At 46.9% G+C, this 19,894-nt stretch overlaps 1 protein-coding gene across 3 annotated transcripts in view; it reads right to left on the minus strand.

The window, feature by feature from the left end:
- LOC132870663 (NACHT, LRR and PYD domains-containing protein 12-like) overlaps positions 1–19,894 on the minus strand; it is a 64,083-nt gene that overhangs the window by 15,617 nt on the left and 28,572 nt on the right. For 2 of the 3 annotated variants that reach the window (XM_060904417.1, XM_060904415.1), the window contains 2 exons: positions 8,864–9,058; positions 7,367–7,540 (listed from right to left, as the gene is read on the minus strand). In XM_060904417.1, coding sequence (XP_060760400.1) covers positions 7,367–7,540; positions 8,864–9,058 — 369 coding nt within the window. The remainder of the gene's footprint in view (positions 1–7,366; positions 7,541–8,863; positions 9,059–19,894) is intronic. The other variant, XM_060904416.1, reaches the window with a different exon arrangement.

Genomic DNA, 19,894 nt, shown 5'->3' on the forward strand with positions numbered 1-19,894 from the left:
AATTCATCTCATTCGATCCCCCCCACTTATAGGGAGGAAAAAACATCTATGCTGTCTTTCTTTGCATAAGGCAAACCTCACGGAAAAATCAAAAGACTAATTACCATTCGGTTTATTGAGGTGCACAGCAGTATATACATAGTTGCAACAACTCACATAAAACAAAAAGACTGATATTCGGTTGGTTGAGCTGCGCAGACTGCACAGGTTGCGAGCTCAAGCTTGGTTGCTATGGTTACCCACAAGTTTGACAGGCATATCGGGGTTGGTTTGCTGGCAGCTTTGTCCCCCCCAGTTTTTTGTCCCCCCCCAGTTCAAAAAACGTATCTGCACCCCTGTAATAATACTAATAATGACAAACTGAACACCTGTCACATCAACGACAAACTGGTAAGTTAGGAGGAAGGTTCTTTCGCTGACGTCATATAGCCCCTCCTCCTCTTTCGTCTCCTGGGTGCTGCAGCCCCGTCAAATTTGCCCAAATAGCCGCGTTTATCATAACTTGTAACATAGGCGCCTTCGTGAATTAATATATGGATCATCAGGAATTACTTTTTATGTTATAAAACATCGCCAAAGATGTCAAAAATGTGTCATCAGCACTTTAAGTGAAGAGTCAGATTTTGTAGAATTTATCTCTGCTTAACTGGATTTTTAATGATCACATGTTTAATTGTAAAGGCACTTAAAGGTGGGGTATGAGATTTTGGAATAACGGTTCCTGCAAGCCATATTTTGAAAAGAAACACGTCCGCCCTCGCCATGCTCCCACCCCCCGCGTCTCCACCCCTCCTCCCCCTTATAAAGCCTGAAAAAATCAGCCTTTATAATGGGTGTCTATTGCGTTACACACCAGTGTAGAGAGCTTGTAAAAATAGCTCAAACTTTCTCATTTAAACTGTGTTTTCAGCCCCAATTTTCACTCCACACACATAATTTTCTCAAAAGTAGTAGCAACACTTGTCCTGATTCACACAATGTGTCTACCTAAATGATAGGATTTACTGTTTTTGAATGAGAAGCCTCAAAGTGAGGAAAGGGCAGGCGAGCTGCACCATTGACTCCCATTCAAATCCTGACAGAAAAGTCATTTTTAACTCGCTCTAGCGACCTCATTTTTTAGACTACAGACAAAAAAATTACATCAGTTTGTTCAGGAGATCCTTGTGGCACTCACTGTGAAAGAATTTTGTGAATATCTCCTTCCATTTTCATTTAAATGCCCGTTGTTTGGAGGCAGCACACTGAGAAAATCCTGCGCTCTGTGCTGCTTGCTCTCTCTCTCTCTCACACACACACACACAGATAGAAGGGCCGGGCTGCTCGCGGGCTTCAGTCTGATTGACGTGTCAGTATCCAATCATTTTGAGGTGGTACCTCGATATGATTGGATGGCGTTTTTCCTTTATTTTACACTGTAGACTGGATTAAAATATTTCGTTTTTGGGTCAAACCTTCTATTGTACTGCTTGCAACATGGGTGTGAGGAGCTTTTCAAGCAATATGGTAAAAAATACTCCTGAAAAAAATCTCATACCCCACCTTTAACTATTTCTTTAAAGTAAAAGTGATTCTGAGGAGAAATGATCACTTCATGACTAATATATTTGTTCTGAATGTTTTCCATCCATCCATTATTTGTAGCTGCTTATCCTGTGCAGGGTCGCAGGCAAACTGGAGCCTATCCCAGCTGACTATGGGTGAGAGGCGGGGTTCACCCTGGACAAGTCACCAGGTCATCGCAGGGCTGACACACAGAAACAAACAACCATTCACACCCACATTCACACCTACGGTCAATTGAGAGACACCAATTATCCGAACCTGCATGTCTTTGGACTGTGGGGGAAACCACAGCACCCGGAGGAAACCCACACAGAAAGGCCCTCATCAGCCGCTGGGCTTGAACCCAGAACCTTCTTGCTGTGAGGCGACTGTTAGGGTTTTGCTGGGATTCGAACCTGGTTCGTTGGTGTGATAATTCAGCAAACCCCCACTAGGCCACCAGGGGGATGACTCAAATGCAGAGGCGTGAGGCGGAAGTAGAAAAAGAATCAAATGGTTTATTTAAACTATATACACTATATACAGGGCAAAACAAAAGACAAAAAAAACCAAAGAGTAAATCCAAAAGAAAAGCAAAGTGCAAAAATTCAAAAGCTAAGAAGATCAAAAACACAGTACAAAGGAAACTGGAGATAAACATAACAGCACAAAGACTCCGTGACAAGAGGACTGAACTCAGGGGTATAAATAGACAAACTAATTAAGGACACAGGTGAAGATAATTAGGCAATTAACACAAACACAAAACACAGGAACAGTGGCGGCCTCTAGAGGCCAAAATAAACACGACATGAAAAGGAAATAACAGCGGCCTCTAGAGGCCAAAACAGTCCTAGTCCTAACAGGACCCCCCCCTCTAGGAGCGTCTCCTGACGTTCCCAGGGCGATCCGGATGGGCCGAATGGAAGTCCCGACATAGTTCTTTATCAAGGACATCCCGAGCAGGAACCCAGCAGCGCTCCTCAGGACCATAGCCCTCCCAGTCCACCAGATATTGCAACCCGCCGCGGACCCGGCGGGAGTCAAGCAGGCGATTCACAGTGAACACAGTCTGCCCCTGGAAGATGCGGGGGGGTGGGGGGTTCCTAGGGGCAGGGGCATACGTAGACGTCAGTACGGGCCGTAACAGGGAAACATGGAAAGTGGGGTTGATCCTCAGAGTCCGGGGCAACTGGAGCCGGTAGGAGACAGGGTTCACCCTGCGCACCACCTTGAAGGGGCCAATGTAGCGAGGAGCAAGCTTGCGGTTCTCCACCCGCAGTGGAAGGTCCTTAGTGGACAGCCAAACACGCTGCCCAGGGCGGAAAGCGTGTGCAGGTCTCCTATGGCGGTTGGCCTGAGTCTGGTTGGTTCTGGAGGTCTGTATGAGGGTCTTCCTGACCATGCTCCAGGTCTTGCGACACCGTCTCACATATTGGTTGACCGAGGGCACCCCCGCGTCCTCCTCCTGGTCCGGGAACAGAGGTGGCTGGAACCCGAATTGGCACTGGAATGGCGACAGCTTGGTGGCCGATGACTGCAGGGTGTTGTGGGCGTACTCCGCCCATGGCAGCCAGGTGCTCCACGATGTCGGGTTATCCATAGCCAGGCCTCGCAGGGTGGTTTCCAGGTCCTGGTTGAGCCTCTCTGTCTGACCATTGGACTGTGGGTGAAACCCAGAGGAGAGGCTGGCAGTGGCTCCGATGACCTTGCAGAACCCGTGCCACACTCGGGAGGAGAACTGGGGCCCTCGGTCTGAGACGATGTCCTGTGGAAGACCAAAGACTCGGAAGACATGATTAAACAAAAGTTTCGCAGTTTCAAGAGCAGAGGGGAGTTTGCACAGTGGTATGAAGCGGCAGGCCTTGGAGAATCTGTCAACTAAGACCAAAATGACTGTGTTACCTTGTGACTCAGGGAGACCCGTGATAAAGTCGACTGCCACGTGGGACCAGGGACGCCGGGGAATGGTCAGAGGATGCAGGAGACCCTGGGGACGCTGTCGTGGGTTCTTGGTTCTGGTGCAAACCTCACAGGACAGGACAAATGACCTTACTTCCTTCTCCATGTTAGGCCACCAGAAGCGCCTTTTCAGGAAGTCCAGGGTCCTCCGAGCTCCCGGGTGGGCGGTGAGAGGGGAAGAGTGACCCCACTGGAGAACCTTGGCCCGGGCTTGATGTGGGACGTACAAGAGGCCTGGTGGCCCCGTCCCAGGACCGGGGTCCTGGCGTTGGGCTCGTCGGACAGCCTCCTCAATACCCCAGCGGACAGGGGCCACAATCCGGGACACAGGGATAATAGGCCCGACTTCATTCTCCCTGTTAGTGGCAGAGAACAGTCTGGACAGTGCGTCAGGTTTGGTGTTCTTGGAGCCGGGGCGGTATGAGAGGGTGAAGTCAAACCGACTGAAAAACAGGGCCCACCTAGCCTGTCGAGGGTTCAGTCTCTTGGCTTGCTGGAGGTACTCCAGGTTCTTGTGGTCAGTCCAAACCAGGAATGGATGTTGTGCTCCCTCCAGCCAGTGCCTCCACTCCTCAAGGGCCAGTTTGACCGCTAGCAGTTCTCGATCCCCCACATCGTACCGGGACTCAGCAGGACTCAGGCGGTGGGAGAAGTAAGCGCAGGGGTGCAGCTTTCCTTCCGAACGTTGAGAGAGCACCGCGCCGACACCACTGTCCGAGGTGTCCACCTCCACGATGAATGGTTGGGAGGTGTCCGGGAGAACCAGAATGGGTGCCGTGCAGAAGCGGTCCTTGAGGTCTTTGAACGCCTTTTCTGCCTGAGGAGACCAGCCATAAGATCCACCTGTCCCTTTGGTGAGGTCTGACATGGGTGCTGCCACAGAACTGAAGTTCCTGATGAACTTGCGGTAGAAGTTAGCGAATCCTAAGAACCGCTGAACCTCCTTAACGGACTTGGGAGTAGGCCAATCCTGGACGGCCAGGGTCTTGGCAGGGTCCATTTGGAGTTGGCCTGTCCGTACAATAAATCCCAGAAAGGAGACCTCGGGAACATGAAATTCGCATTTCTGGGCCTTGGCGAACAGATTGTTCTGTAGCAGCCTCTGGAGAACCTGGCGGACATGGTGGCGGTGCTCCTGCACGGTCTTGGAGAAGATAAGGATGTCGTCGAGGTAGACAAAAACGTATAGGTTAATCATGTCCCTTAAGACGTCATTGATTAGGGCCTGAAAAACAGCTGGTGCGTTGGTGAGTCCGAAGGGCATCACCTGGTATTCGTAGTGCCCAGACGGGGTGTTAAAGGCAGTCTTCCACTCGTCTCCCTGTCGGATACGGATGAGGTGGTATGCGTTCCGTAGGTCCAACTTGGTGAAGACGGTGGCGCCTTGGAGCAGGTCGAAAGCTGTGGACATCAGCGGAAGGGGATATCGGTTGCGCACAGTGATCTTATTCAGGCCCCTGTAATCAATACATGGTCGGAGCCCCCCATCCTTCTTGCCGACAAAGAAGAAGCCGGCTCCAGCAGGTGAAGTGGAGGGTCGAATAAACCCAGAGACCAGGGCATCTTTGAGGTATTCCTCCATGGCCTTGCGTTCTGGCTGAGAGAGTGAAAACAGTCTGCCACGAGGAGGGGTAGTCCCAGGGAGCAAGTCGATGGCACAGTCGTAGGCCCGGTGCGGAGGAAGAACGGCGGCCCTGCTCTTGCTGAATACCTCCTTGAGATCCCAGTACTCTGTGGGAACTTGAGATAACTCGGTGAGATCAGGGGGCTCGGCAGGAGACACAGGAGAGCTAGAGAGCAGACAAGAGGCATGGCATGCAGGGCCCCATTCCACAACCTGGCTTGTTACCCAGTCTATGCGAGGGTTGTGGCGAGTAAGCCAAGGAAGGCCTAGAATAACTGGGAACTCAGGTGAAGGAATCAGGTGCAGGGATATTTCTTCCTTGTGACCTTGAGACTGGAGGAAAACTGGAGAAGTAACTTGGGTGACTCTTCCATCACCTAACGCTTGGCCATCGAGGGCAGACACAGACAGTGGGACTTCAAGAGGTGCAGTCGGAATATTGATGCTTTGGGCGAAGTGAATATCCATAAAGTTCCCAGCCGCCCCTGAGTCTATCAAAGCTTGACAAGAGTGGACAGACTCACCCCAGGAGATGGAGACCGGGATGTAGATTCCTTGGCCAGGGAGTCCGGGAGAGAGGGTAGGCCCCGTCACAACCCTCCCTCGGCTGGACGGGGCGGTCCTTTTCCCAAGAGTTCGGGACATGATGCTCGGAAGTGACCAGGATTGCCACAGTAGATGCAGCACTTGTCTCTCCTTCTGCGCTCCCTCTCAGATGCGGAGAGGCGAGTACGACCCACTTGCATGGGTTCTGGACAGTCACTGAAGGAGGTAGACGGTCTCCAGGAAGAGGTAGGGAGGCTGGGGGGGCTCAAGGCTTGGTGGCGTTCTCTCATCCTGTTGTCCAGACGAATAGCATGTGAGATGAGGGTTTCGAGGTCACTTGGGCATCCAATAGAGGCCAGACCGTCCTTGATGGGGTCAGACAGACCATGGTGGAAGGCTGACACCAGGGCAGTCTCGTTCCATCCACTTACTGCTGCGAGTGTTCGGAACGAGATGGCGTAATCTGCGACGCTTCCTCCTTGCCGGATGGACATGAGCTTTCGGGCTGCGTCGGTACTGATGTCTGCCTGATCGAAGACCCGAAGCATCTCTTCAGAAAACAGCTGGAAATCAAAGCACTCAGGTCCCTGTCTTTGCCAGATAGCAGTAGCCCAGGCTCGCGCCTTACCAGCTAATAAGGTGATCACAAAGGCAATCTTGCGGCGATCCGTAGTGTAGGTGGTAGGCTGAAGCTCAAAGGTGAGTTGACACTGGGTAAGGAACTCTCGGCACTCACTGTGCTTGCCGTCATACCTCTGTGGTGCAGGAAGGCTGGGTTCGCGAGGTGAAGAAGGCAGCATTGCAGGAGGCACTGGAGCAGGAGTGGGAGCTGGATCAGGAGCAGGAACTGGATCAGGAGCAGGAGATGCAGGCAGAGATGTCAGCTGTGCCAGGGTTTTCCCAATTTGCTGAAGCAGTTCCTCGTGGCGAGCGAGGGCCTCACGTTGGCTGGTGAGCGTACGTCCATGAGCGTCCATGGTCGCTCCGAAGCGTGTCAAAGCTGCCATAATTCCCTGAAGGTTGGCCGGGTAGACAGTTGAAGCAGCCTCTGCTGAGTCGGTCAGGACGGAGTCTTTCTGTTAGGGTTTTGCTGGGATTCGAACCTGGTTCGTTGGTGTGATAATTCAGCAAACCCCCACTAGGCCACCAGGGGGATGACTCAAATGCAGAGGCGTGAGGCGGAAGTAGAAAAAGAATCAAATGGTTTATTTAAACTATATACACTATATACAGGGCAAAACAAAAGACAAAAAAAACCAAAGAGTAAATCCAAAAGAAAAGCAAAGTGCAAAAATTCAAAAGCTAAGAAGATCAAAAACACAGTACAAAGGAAACTGGAGATAAACATAACAGCACAAAGACTCCGTGACAAGAGGACTGAACTCAGGGGTATAAATAGACAAACTAATTAAGGACACAGGTGAAGATAATTAGGCAATTAACACAAACACAAAACACAGGAACAGTGGCGGCCTCTAGAGGCCAAAATAAACACGACATGAAAAGGAAATAACAGCGGCCTCTAGAGGCCAAAACAGTCCTAGTCCTAACAGCGACAGTGCTAACCACTACAGCACTGTGCCGCCCACATGTTTTACTTTTACAGAAAATTTTAATTGATAAACACTGTATACAACTATTAACTGCTGCTTTAATGAGTTATTGTGACTCTCAGAAAGATGACCTTACCTCAGTTTCTCGAGTTTACAGTGAGGATTCTCCAGTACAGCACAGAGACGCTTCACTCCTGAATCTCTGAGATTATTCTGAGAGATACTCAGTTGTCTCAGGTGTGAGGGGTTTGATCTCAGAGCTGAACTCAGAGCAGCACAGCCTTCATCTGAGACACCACAGTCATACAACCTACAGAGACACAATGACACACACTTCATCAACAGATTTTCATCTTGGTTTAATTCTTACTTTAAAGATGATGAGTGTAAAATTAATTTTATTATTCAGAATGTCATGAGGATTTAATATCACCTGTTTATTCTCATTAACAGTGTAATTAATAATGATAATACTGAGTGTTATATTGAGTTTCTCTCCTCTGTTGTGTGTGATATTAAACCATCAGCAGCTGAAGCTGAACAGAGAACAGCAGAGAGACCATGAACTTTAATCAGAGAGAGAGAGAGAGAGAGACTGAATCTCAGATGTTTCTCTACTAGACTTATAGTGCACTACACAGGGGCAATAAACTTGTTTCTCCAAAGTCTACAGAGTGCATTTATAGAACACTATAGATTTATATTATTGTAGAATCCAGGAAGTAAAAGTCTGAATCATGGAGAAAAGCAAGTACCATCATGAATTCAAACAAAGATATACTAATGTCAAATTTAAAGCGTTCATTCTGAGGAGGAATAACATTAGTGTCTTTTCAAAACCAGATTCCTGACTGATAATTTATTGCCAGTTTAAAAAAATCCTGCATTATAAAACTGATAGAGTGTAAAATATTTACATATCAGGTTTACCAGGTTATCCAGATTTAGGGAGTCAAATTTACAGTAAATAGAAAAATGTCCGTAAGAATGACATGAAGACAGAGGGCCAGATGTGCTGAGCTTCTTCACTCAAGACAAAATTTGTAATAATTCAAGACCATTTTAGGATCTTAGCGAAAGAACTACAGAGGAAAACTGCATGGGTTACCGCTTGCTCACTCAGCTGCTTCTACAACACAGACTAGCAACCCGGTTTATAGCATATAGATAAAGACAAACTGAAAGAAAAATTCACAAACAAAAACTAACAGTAAGAAAATTTATAAAGTCAACAAAGGAATAGTTGCTGTGGCTTACAATTTATTTTAAGTTCAGTTATTTTCTCTTTATCATTTTTTTTTACCTTCTCCCTTTCCAGGTCACTGCAGCTCACACAGAGGGCAGTTAGTTTGTCTCAGGTGCAGTTTGTGTGATTAGTAACAGTGTTGTAGTAAATTTCAAAGTGATTTCAGACACATTGCAGTCGGTTCAAGTCCCGTTTTGTGCTGCAGCTTCTCACATACGTCCATCTGACCCAAAGACTCTGTGACAAATCATCAGTGTGCAGTGAACAGAAACAATCTTCCTCCTCAGGACACTGATGATGAACCTAAAACCTCTGCTTCAGTCTCACTATTAGAGAATGTGTCTTACTGAGGAGCAGGTCATGTGACTCTCAGAGAGATGATCTTACCCCAGTGTCTCCAGTTTACAGTGAGGATTCTCCAGTACAGCACAGAGACGCTTCACTCCTGAGTCTTCTAGTTTATTCCCAGACAGATCCAGTGTCTTCACAGTCAGATGCAGTTCTCTCAGACTGGAGGTTTCTGAGTTGAGCACTGAGACCAGAGCTTCAGCGCTTCTACATTTAATCCTATCACATCTGACACTGAAGGAAATAAAATAATGCATAATAAACTCACACAAATGATCAAACAGGTCCTCAAATCTTTCACTGCACCATTTCATTTTCATAAATGACAAAAGTACAAACTCCGAGTCGACAACACACTGAAATGCTGTAACAGTAATTCACAGTTCGAGCTGTTCGGATTTGAGTTTTCTGCTGCACACGTCATCACTGACACATGGGATAAACACGCAACATCAAATCTGATCACCAAATTGGGAAATAAGAGTCTGATCTAAAATATTTATAAGAGGAGAAAGTAAAAGAGTTTCAAAAGTCAGGTTTAGATGAAGCAGGCAGAGTTCGAGGCAGAGTCATATTTATCTGAACAGATCAGACATTTGATTTGTTCTCTAATTAGTGAGCGACTGAAATGATCACAGCCCAGTGCTGAAGGAGTTCTATGGAGATACTCATGATGACCTCATTAGCTAGCTCTGTGTGTGTGTGTGTGTGTGTGTGTACGCGCGTTGCCAGGTGCTCCTCCTGGTGTTAGTGATTTACAGACTGGACATGTTCTTCCCCTTACACTCTGTGTGTTGTCTCTCCCTGTCTGACCTGAAATCAATAAATCACAGAGCTACAGCAGGGAAAAGAACAAAAGTTGTGAAGGTCAAAAAAGTTACAATTTATAAAAGATGTCAGGATATTAGAACAACAAAAGAATAATTAGCATGTAATAAATTTATATTATGCTGTAATAAATGTAAATAAGAATGGTGTTTCTAATGAGTCTTCTGTGAAAGTCTGTTTTCACCACTTGAATAAAACCTTTTATCAGGTCATAATAACAGTAAAAAAAAATAATTATAATTCTGTATTACTGCAAACTCCACATGGTTCTATCGGCCCAGTGTCTGCGTCATTACATTTCAACTATTACACAAGTTTAATGTGGAGAAAAAGATTTTCAAACTACACACAGTGAAGGTTTACATAGAAAAAATAAATCTCCATGTTTATTGGACACTGGAGCCTGTAATAGAGGTGTAATTTGTAAACATTGTCAATAAACTATAAGTAAAAGTTGTGTTTGATTATTTGCACTGATTTTTGGAAATGTGTTTTTTGTAAGCCTAGTTAGTTGCCTGTCGCTTCCATCTTTAGCTCACAGCTTCGATACTTCTTGGGACAAAATGACATCATTGGACACGTAAACATTTTTCTCCTTCAATGACATCAACTGGTTTCCACATGTTTAATCGCTGCCCTTCAGTATTATTCAATTCTACATTCATCATGCAACTGTTATCCCCTAATTTATCTCCTGATCTATTTGTATTAACACACTCTGGATCACCTGAAACTCAAAACATCCCAAAACAAGGGTGGACAGGAACGAAGTACATTTACTTGAGTTCTGAACTTAAGGACATTTTTCGTATCTATACTTTACTCGAGTGTTAATTTTTTGGAAAATTATGACTTTTACTCCATTACATTTGAAGGACAAATATTGGACTCTTGACTCCAGGACATTTCTCTGAAGGTTCCTGTTACTCATTACTTTGAAACATAGCTTTCTGTGGCAGTGGGGGCATGGTCAAGCATCGGTCTGTGACCGGAGGGCGGAGTCAGGGAAGGTAAGTGGCAGAATCACTACACCTGATGTGAATTAACCTGTTTGTGCGTCTTCTCAGCAACCACGCCCTATTGAGGATTTGCACGTGACGTCACGAGGTCACGTGATATTCGTTATCCGCCATTTTGGACAGCAAGGCCGCGCATAGAACTTAGACGAACCCGTTCTAATTATCAAGTGTGTGAGTAGATCTTTCGAGAATGGTTATATCTTGTTCAGCATTTGGTGTAATCTTCTAATTCAATACTCCTAGTACATCTGTTAAGTTGATTTTCGGATTGAATGATAGCTGCATACTTAGAAACTAGACAGTCTCTAACGTTTAAAATGGCTATGCCTAGCCCTACTACCCTGGCCTAGTCTATGACAATGTTTTATCTTTTTGGCTCATATATGCCTTTGAAAGGCCAATCCATAGTAGGGATGGCGAAAACTAAAAAAAATCTTGACCGACCACCGAGCCTCATTAGCCGGTTAAAGTCGGTTAACCTATGAGTTTAAACAGGGATGCAAACGGCGGATGCCGTTTCACGGCTGAAACGCGCAGATCCGATTTTTTTCTTTAGGGGGGCGTTGGAGTGTCTGAATAATTTCATCAGAGTAAATTCTGTATTAAAATTACTAAATAAGCAAATGCCTTACAGTCCATGAAAAACATGAAGTATGAGAAGAAAACTGCCCACGTTTTCGTGGAAGCTGCGCAGATTTACTGTTTTTCAGACAAAAACATACAGTTGTGTTCAAAATAATAGCAGTGTGTTTAAAAACGTGAGTAAAGCTCAAAATCCTTATAATAGTTTTTATTTCCATGCATTGGGAACATTGCACATTATATTTGACATCAAAACATGAAAAAAAATGTTTCAATATTTTAATTACTTTACAGAAAATGAAGAAAAATGAACATTGGGCTGTTCAAAAAAAAAGCAGTGTCTGCATTTTTCATTACAAACTCCAAATATTTACTGTATAAACTGAAAAAATCTTAAGGATTTAGTATTCCTGTGAATCACTAAACTAATATTTAGTTGTATAACCACGGTTTCTGAGAACTTCTGGCATGTGTGAACAGGTATTCCAGCCCAGGATGATTTGACAACATTCCACAATTCCTCTGCATTTCTTGGTTTTGCCTCAGAAACAACATTTTTGATGTCACCCCACAAGTTTTCTATTGGATTAAGGTCCGGGGATTGGGCTGGCCACTCTATAACTTTAATTTTGTTGGTCTTGAACCCTGATGCTGCTCGCTTACTGGTGTGTTTGGGGTCGTTGTCTTGTTGAAACACCCATTTCAAGGGCATTTCCTCTTCAGCATAAGGCAACATGACCTCTTCAAGTATTTTGATATATGCAAACTGACCCATGATCCCTGGTATGCGATAAATGGGCCCAACACCATAGTAAGAGAAACATCCCCATATCATGATGCTTGCACCACCATGCTTCACTGTCTTCAGAGTGTACTGTGGCTTGAATTCAGTGTTTGGGGGTCGTCTGAAAAACTGTCTGTGGCCCTTGGACCCAAAAAGAACGATCTTACTTTCATCAGTCCACAAAATGTTTTTCCATTTCTCTTTAGGCCAGTCGATGTGTTCTTTGGCAAATTGTATCCTCTTCAGCACGTCTTTTTTTTTTTTTTTAACAGTGGAACTTTGCGGGGGCTTCTTGCCGATAGATTAGCTTCACACAGGCATCTTCTAATTGTCACAGTACTCACAGGTAACTTCAGACCGTCTTTGATCACCCTGGAGCTGATCATTGGCTGAGTCTTTGCCATTCTGGCTATTCTTCGATCCATTTGAATGGTAGTCTTCCGTTTTCTTCCACGTCTCTCTGGTTTTGCTGTCCATTTTAAAGCACTGGAGATCATTTTAGCTGAGCAGCCCATCATTTTCTGCACTTCTTTACAGTATACATTTTCCCCTCTCCAATCAACGTTTTAATCAAAGCACGCTGTTCTTCTGAACAATGTCTGGAACAACCCATGTTTCTCAGGTTTTCAGAGAGAAATGCATGTACAACATGTGCTGGCTTCATCCTTAAATTAGTGCCACCTGATTGACACCTGTTTTTTCACAGAATGAATGACCTCACTAATTGAACTCCATACTGCTATTATTTTGAACACGTCCCTTTCACTTAATTATTCAATTACACAGACTCAGGAGCATGCATATCATGAACGTTGGGTCTGTTGGTTTTCTATGACTCTACTACACCTACTGGTAAATTATTTGCCATGTAGTAATATAATTTCCACCAAAAACAGTGATTGATCTGGTTAGTCGTGTTAGACTGCTATTATTTTGAACACAAGTGTGCATATTTACAACTCTGTCATTATCTGGAACTGAGTTTAAATTTCGAACATTATTAAGATAAAACTTCCTGCATAGTCTCTTTATGATAAACGTCTTAATGGCACTTACTTGTGAGGTTATCAAGTAGACATTCTTCTTCGGGAACTTCCAGAGGTATAGTTGAGTTACCCATCCCGCAACAAAATATTTATAAGCTTCCAGGCTCTTGTAAGCTTTGAGGGCTTTGCCAGTGTAACACGATTCACGATTAATGAGAAAATTGTAAGTGTCGTGGTAGGCCAGATCGGGCAAATCGCCGGCACCGCAGCTCCGAATTTCCCTGAACAAGGATTGCGGCAAGTTGTACGGATCTGCAATCCCCAACCTGGAACACTTTTCCACGTAACGCTGCCTCACGTCACCTTCAAGATGCTGAACAAACTTAGACAAGTAATCGCGCGATGTAGATGGGGTATTTTCCGAATTTTCTTGGGGATTACTCCCTGGATCCATTACGTTCGTGCAAGGTAAACAATCCTGAAGCCGTCCAATATGCTGGAGTGGGTGGAGTACACACGTGCGGGTCATGTGACTGCAAATCCTCTATATAAGGAGAGAGAGGGCAGAGGAAGGGAGCTCTCTCCCGCACCAGATGACTTGCGTGTGTGCGCGCGCGCGTGTGTGCGCGCGTGTGTGGGTGGCTGGGAGAAGTACAAGTTCGTACTGAAAAGTGCAAATAAAAAGGAGTTTTTGGAACTCAGTTCTGGCCTGCCGTCCTTCTGTGCTCCACCCACCCGCTCTGACATTTACAGTGGTGCCGAAACCCGGGACCGAGCACAGAAGAGAACAGCCCCATGGAGTCCTCCCCCTTTGCAGACCTGATCCATGCCCTCACCACGGCCCAACAGAGCCAGCACCAGGCGCTGCTTGCCCTCCGAAAGGAGCAAGAACAACGGTTCGAGGCCCTGGTGCTGGCGCAACAGGAAGATCGTCAGGCGTTCCGGCACCTCCTCGCATCAGCAGGGTCCACCACCTCCACCGCTGCGGGCCCACTCCACCTCACCCCAACGAAGATGGGCCCGCACGACGACCCCGAGGCCTTCCTCACGCTATCTGAACAAGCAGCAGAAGCCTCGGGGTGGCCGGTGGAACACGCCTCCTCCCCCTGCTAATGGGCGAGGCGCAGCTGGCCGCGCTACAGCTCCCCGCCGACAGCCGGCTGGCCTACGCGGACCTGCACCGGGCTGTCCTCCAGCGTGTGGGGCGCACCCCTAGAACAACATCGTCAGCACTTCTGCGCTCTGTGCCTAGAGGAAGTCGGCCGCCCGTTTGCGTTTGGCCAGCAACTCCAGGACGCCTGTAGGCGGTGGCTGAGGGCTGACAACTGCGATGCCGAGGGAGTTGTCGACCTGGTGGCACTGGAGCAGTTCATCGTGCAACTTCCCAACGGAACGGCGCACTGGGTCCAGTGCCATCGCCCGGCATTGCTGGATCAGGCCATCGAGTTGGCGGAGGATCATTTGGTGGCTGTTCCCATGGCAGGATCACAGATCCCCTCTTCACTTCTCTCCTCTTTCTCTCTCTCCCCCTCCCCTTCTGTGTCTCGTCCTCGCCCCGTTCCCCCACCGCAGAGGCGGGGGCCGGCTCCCTCACAGCCGGTCTGCCACACCCGCGGTGTCCTCCCATTTCCCACTTCCGTGTCTGTCTCTCCGCCCCCCCGGTTGAGTGAGCCCCAGAGTACCGGTGCAGAGAGAAAGCCCGAGCCAGTTTGCTGGCGCTGCGGGGAGCCGGGCCACCTCCAACAGCAGTGCTAGATAATGAAAGTGGGTGTGGTGGTTCGGATCCCCGACGCACCAGGAGCCGCCCTCGATCGGGCCGGAGCATATCGCATACCGGTGAGTATCCAAGGGGATACATATCAGGCTTTGGTGGACTCTGGCTGTAATCAGACCTCAATCCACCAAAGCCTGGTGCAAGATGAGGCATTGGGGGGAGCACAGGGGGTGAAGGTGTTGTGTGTGCACGGGGATGTTCACAGCTACCCTTTAGTGTCGGTCCACATTTTTTTCAGAGGGGAAAAATTTAGAGTAAAGGCGGCGGTTAATCCTCGCCTCACCCACTCGATAATTTTGGGGACTGATTGGCCGGGATTCGGTGAGTTAATGAGTCATTTAGTAAAGAGTGGGTCCTGCCGTATTTCAGCAAGGGGAGGTCCCGGTGTCACATTGGCGGGAGCAGCTGTCACAGAGCCGTCTACGTCATCTCTGCGTCAGAGTGAGGAGCCGCCGGCTCCTCCTCCCTCTCTCGGGGAATCCCTAGAGGATTTCCCGTTAGAGCAGTCGCGAGACGAGACTCTGCGGCATGCGTTTGACCAAGTGAGAGTAATCGATGGTCAAGCACTCCAGCCAAATGCCACCCCATCCTTCCCCTATTTTTCTATTATGAAGGATAGATTATACCGAGTGACGCAGGATACTCAAACTAAAAAACAAAATCACGCAGCTCTTGATTCCAAAAAGCCGCCGGGAATTGGTATTCCAGGTGGCTCACTTTAATCCCATGGCTGGACACTTAGGGCAGGATAAAACACTAGCCCGAATAATGGCCCGGTTCAATTGGCCAGGGATTCGCGGCGATGTCCGTAGGTGGTGTATGGCATGCCGCGAATGCCAGTTAGTAAATCCAGCGGCCATCCCAAAAGCGCCTTTGCGCCCTCTCCCGTTAATCGAGACCCCGTTCAAAAGAATTGGGATGGATCTCGTCGGGCCATTAGATCGGTCAACACGAGGGTACCGCTTTATATTAGTTCTAATGGACTATGCAACGCGATACCCAGAAGCAGTGCCTCTTTGCAATATCTCAGCACGCAGTATTGCGGAAGCGCTCTTCCGCGTTATCTACCGAGTTGGAATCCCGAAAGAGATTCTGACTGATCAAGGCACCTCGTTTATGTCACGAGCACTAAATGAACTTTATGGGTTATTAGGTATTAAGCCGATCCGCACCAGCGTTTATCACCCACAAACAGACGGTTTAGTCGAACGATTCAATCGCACCCTCAAAAATATAATAAAGAAATTCGTAAGCGAGGACGCACGTAATTGGGATAAATGGCTCGAACCTTTGTTGTTTGCAGTGCGAGAGGTCCCACAAGCCTCCACGGGGTTCTCCCCGTTCTAATTATTATATGGGCGTAAGCCGCGCGGCATTTTAGACGTGCTGTGAGAAAATTTTTCACCAAGTAAAAATGAAATTCAATATATGTTATTGACCTGCGCACAAAACTCCACACACTCACGCATCTAACCCAGGAGAATTTGCGGCAGGCCCAAGAACGGCAAACCCGCCTGTACGACAAGGGTACGCACCTTAGGGAGTTCACACCGGGAGATAAAGTACTCGTGCTGTTGCCCACATCGAGCTCCAAATTAATCACCAAGTGGCAAGGACCCTTTGAGGTCACACGGCGAGTCGGGGACGTCAACTACGAGGTGAGGCGAATGGACAGGGGTGGGGCGCTACAGATTTACCACCTCAATCTACTCAAACTCTGGAACGAGGAGGTCCCCGTGGCGTTGGTGTCGGTGGTTCCGGAGAAGGCGGAGCTGGGCCCGGAGGTTCAAAAGGGAGCATTAGCATCGCGTACCTCTCCAGTCCCCTGTGGAGACCACCTCTCCCCGACATAACTTGCGGAGGTTGCCCAGTTGCAGACCGAATTTTCGGACGTGTTCTCGCCCCTGCCCGGCCGCACCAACCTCACAGAGCACCACATTGAGATGCCCCCGGGGGTGGTAGTGTGTAGCCACCTTTACAAGCTAACCGAACACAAAAAAAAAGTGGTTCGGGAACTCGAGGCCATGCTTGAAATGGGCATTGTCGAGGAGTCCCACAGCGACTGGAGCAGCCCGGTGGTCTTGGTACCCAAGGCCGACAGGTCGGTCCGGTTCTGTGTAGACTATAGAAAAGTCAATGCAGTGTCTAAATTCGGACAGCTGCCTGGCCTGAGTCGGGGAGTGGGGGTATGTGGCAGTGGGGGCGTTGTCAATCATCGGTCTGTGACAGGAGGGTGGAGTCAGGGAAGGTAAGTGGCAGAATCACTACACCTGATGTTAGTTAACCTGTGTTTGTGTGCCTTCCACAGTGACCGTGCCCTATATTAGGAGAGAGAGAGCAGAGGAAGAGAGCTCTCTCCCCAACCAGATGACTTGTGTGTGTGTGTATGCGTGTGGCTGGGAGAGTGTGTTTTGCAGCTGAAAAGTGCAAAAAAAGAGAGTTTTTGGAACTCAGTTCTGGTCTGCCGTACTTCTGTGCTCTACTCACCCACTCTGATTTCTACACTGCTATACCTCAAGTGCCCTTGACTGTTTATTTGCACCAATCTTATATATATATATATATATATATATATATATAAATATAATGAGTGTTTAGTCTATGTCTAGTTCTTATCTAGAGTGTTTATACTGTTTATATTGTTTGTTTTTTCAATTATTCTCTTTTTATTTATTGCATTGCCTGTTTGCACCGTGGGTCAGAGAGGACTGAAATTTCATCTGTGCTGTATGTCGAGCATGTAGAGCATATTTGACAATAAAGTTGACTTGACTTGATTTGACTTGTAATGGAAGTCTGCCAGAAGAATGGGATACTACTGCTATACTAGTAGAAGCAGCAAAGAAGGTGCTAGGGTGGTCATCGGGAAGAAGGAAGGAAGACAAGGAGACATGGTGGTGGAACAAAGAAGTAGTGCAGGAAATTATAAAAGAGAAGAGGCTAGCAAAGAAGAATTGGGACAGCCAGAGAGATGAGGAAGGCAGGCGGTTATTCAGAGACGAGACAGAAGGCAAAAAGGGTGGTAGCGAGGCAAAAGCAGATGCATACCAGGAGTTGTTTGAAAGACTAGAGACCAAAGAAGGAGAGAAAGACCTGTACAGACTAGCTAGGCAGAGAAACAGGGAAGCTAGGGATGTACAGCAGGTAAGAATGATGAAAGATGTAAATGAAATGTGCTGACAAACAAAGAGAGTGTATTAAGAAGGTGGAAAGAGTACTTTGAGGATTTATTAAATGAGAAGAATCCAAGAGAGAAAAGGTCAGAGTCGTTGGAGGCAGCAAATCAGGAAGTAGAGTTGGTTAGTAAGGATGAGGTGAGGGCAGCCATGAAAAGAATGAAGACTGGGAAAGCAGTCGAACCACACGGTATCCCAATTGAAGCTTGGAGATGTTTGGGTGAGATGGCTGTGGCGTTCCTAACGAGATTGTTTAATAAGATCCTAGAGAATGAGAAAATGCCAAATGAATAGAGAGTGTGCTAGTCCCAATATACAAGAATAAGGGAGATGTACAGAGCTGCAGTAATTACAGAGGGATAAAAATGATGGGCCACACCATGAAGTTATGGGAAAGGGTACTGGAGGCAAGATTGAGAAGAGAGGGAGCAATCTATGAACAACAGTATGGGTTTATGCCAAGGAAGAGCACGTCGGATGCAATTTTTGCATTAAGAATGTTAATGGAGAAGTACAGGGAAGGCCAGAGAAAGCTACATTGTGTGTTTGTAGACCTGGAGAAGGCATATGATAGAGTGCCGAGAGATGAGTTATGGTAGTGTATGAGAAAGTGTGGAGTGAATGAGAAGCATCTTTGAGTGGTACAAGACATGTATGAGAACAGTGAAACAGCAGTGAGGTGTGCAGTTGGAACAACCGAATGGTTCAAGGTGAAGGTGGGACTTCATCAAGGATCTGCTTTGAGTCCTTTCTTGTTTGCCATAGTGATGGATAGCTTGACGGACGAACTGAGGCAAGAGGCACCATGGAAGAACATGATGTTTGTGGATGATATTGTGATATGTGGTGAAAGTAGAAAGGAGGTTGAGCTGGGCTTGGAGAGATGGAAGTATGCATTGGAATGAAGAGGAATGAAGGTGAGCAGGAGCAAAACAGAATACATATACATCAGTGAGAATGGGGATGAGAGTGTAGTGAAGATGCAAGGAGTAGATGTAAAGAAAGTTGGTGAATTCAAGTACCTGGGGTCAACTGTGCAGGAAAATGGGGGCTGCGATAGTGAGGTTAGAAAGAGAGTGCAGGCAGGGTGGAGCAGTTGGAGAAGGATTTTGGGAGTCATTTGTGATAGGAAAGTCCCAGCAAAAGTGAAAGGTAAGATGTATATGACAGTAGTGAGACCAGATGTGATGTACGGATTGGAGACCGTACCCTTAACGAAGAGACAGGAGGCAAAGTTGGAGGTGGCAGAGTTGAGGATGTTAAGGCTTGCGATGGGAGTGACAAGGTTGGACAGGGTAAGGAACGAGCACATCAGAGGGACAGCACATGTGGAGAGCTTGGGAATTAAGCTAAGAGAGATGAGACGGAGATGGTATGGGCACATTCTGAGAAGAGATGCAGAGCATGTTGGGAGGAGAATGTTGAGGATGGAGCTGCCAGGCACACAAAAACAAGGAAGGCCAAAGAGGAGATACATGGATGTGGTGAGAGAGGACATGAAAGTGGCAGGTCTAATAGAGAAGGATGCAGAGGACAGGGAGCAATGGTGATGAAAGATCTGCTGTGGCGACCCCTAATCGGGAGCAGCCAAAAGAAGAAGCAGCTTGTTCATTTCATGGACCTTCATCACAAATAAGACTATTCTTGTAGAGATGGAATAATGAATAAACCTTCAAGCTAAAGGTAAAAAGAAAACCAAAGGTGAAGTTTCATGTTGTATTTCATGCTGTGATGCCAGTGGGATTGCTCTTTATCATATTACAGCACTGATGTCTACATACAGTAGAGATCAATCTGTCATAGTCATACAAACAGCTCTGCAGACGACACACAATTTATGGTTTTGTTTTTCCTTTCTTTCAAAGAATCATTTTATTCAAATAATTGAGTTTATAACTTCCCAAGCCTCAACTGCTATCAT

Source organism: Neoarius graeffei, chromosome 22 (genome assembly GCF_027579695.1).
Source record: "Neoarius graeffei isolate fNeoGra1 chromosome 22, fNeoGra1.pri, whole genome shotgun sequence".
In the NCBI taxonomy this organism is placed as follows: domain Eukaryota; kingdom Metazoa; phylum Chordata; class Actinopteri; order Siluriformes; family Ariidae; genus Neoarius; species Neoarius graeffei.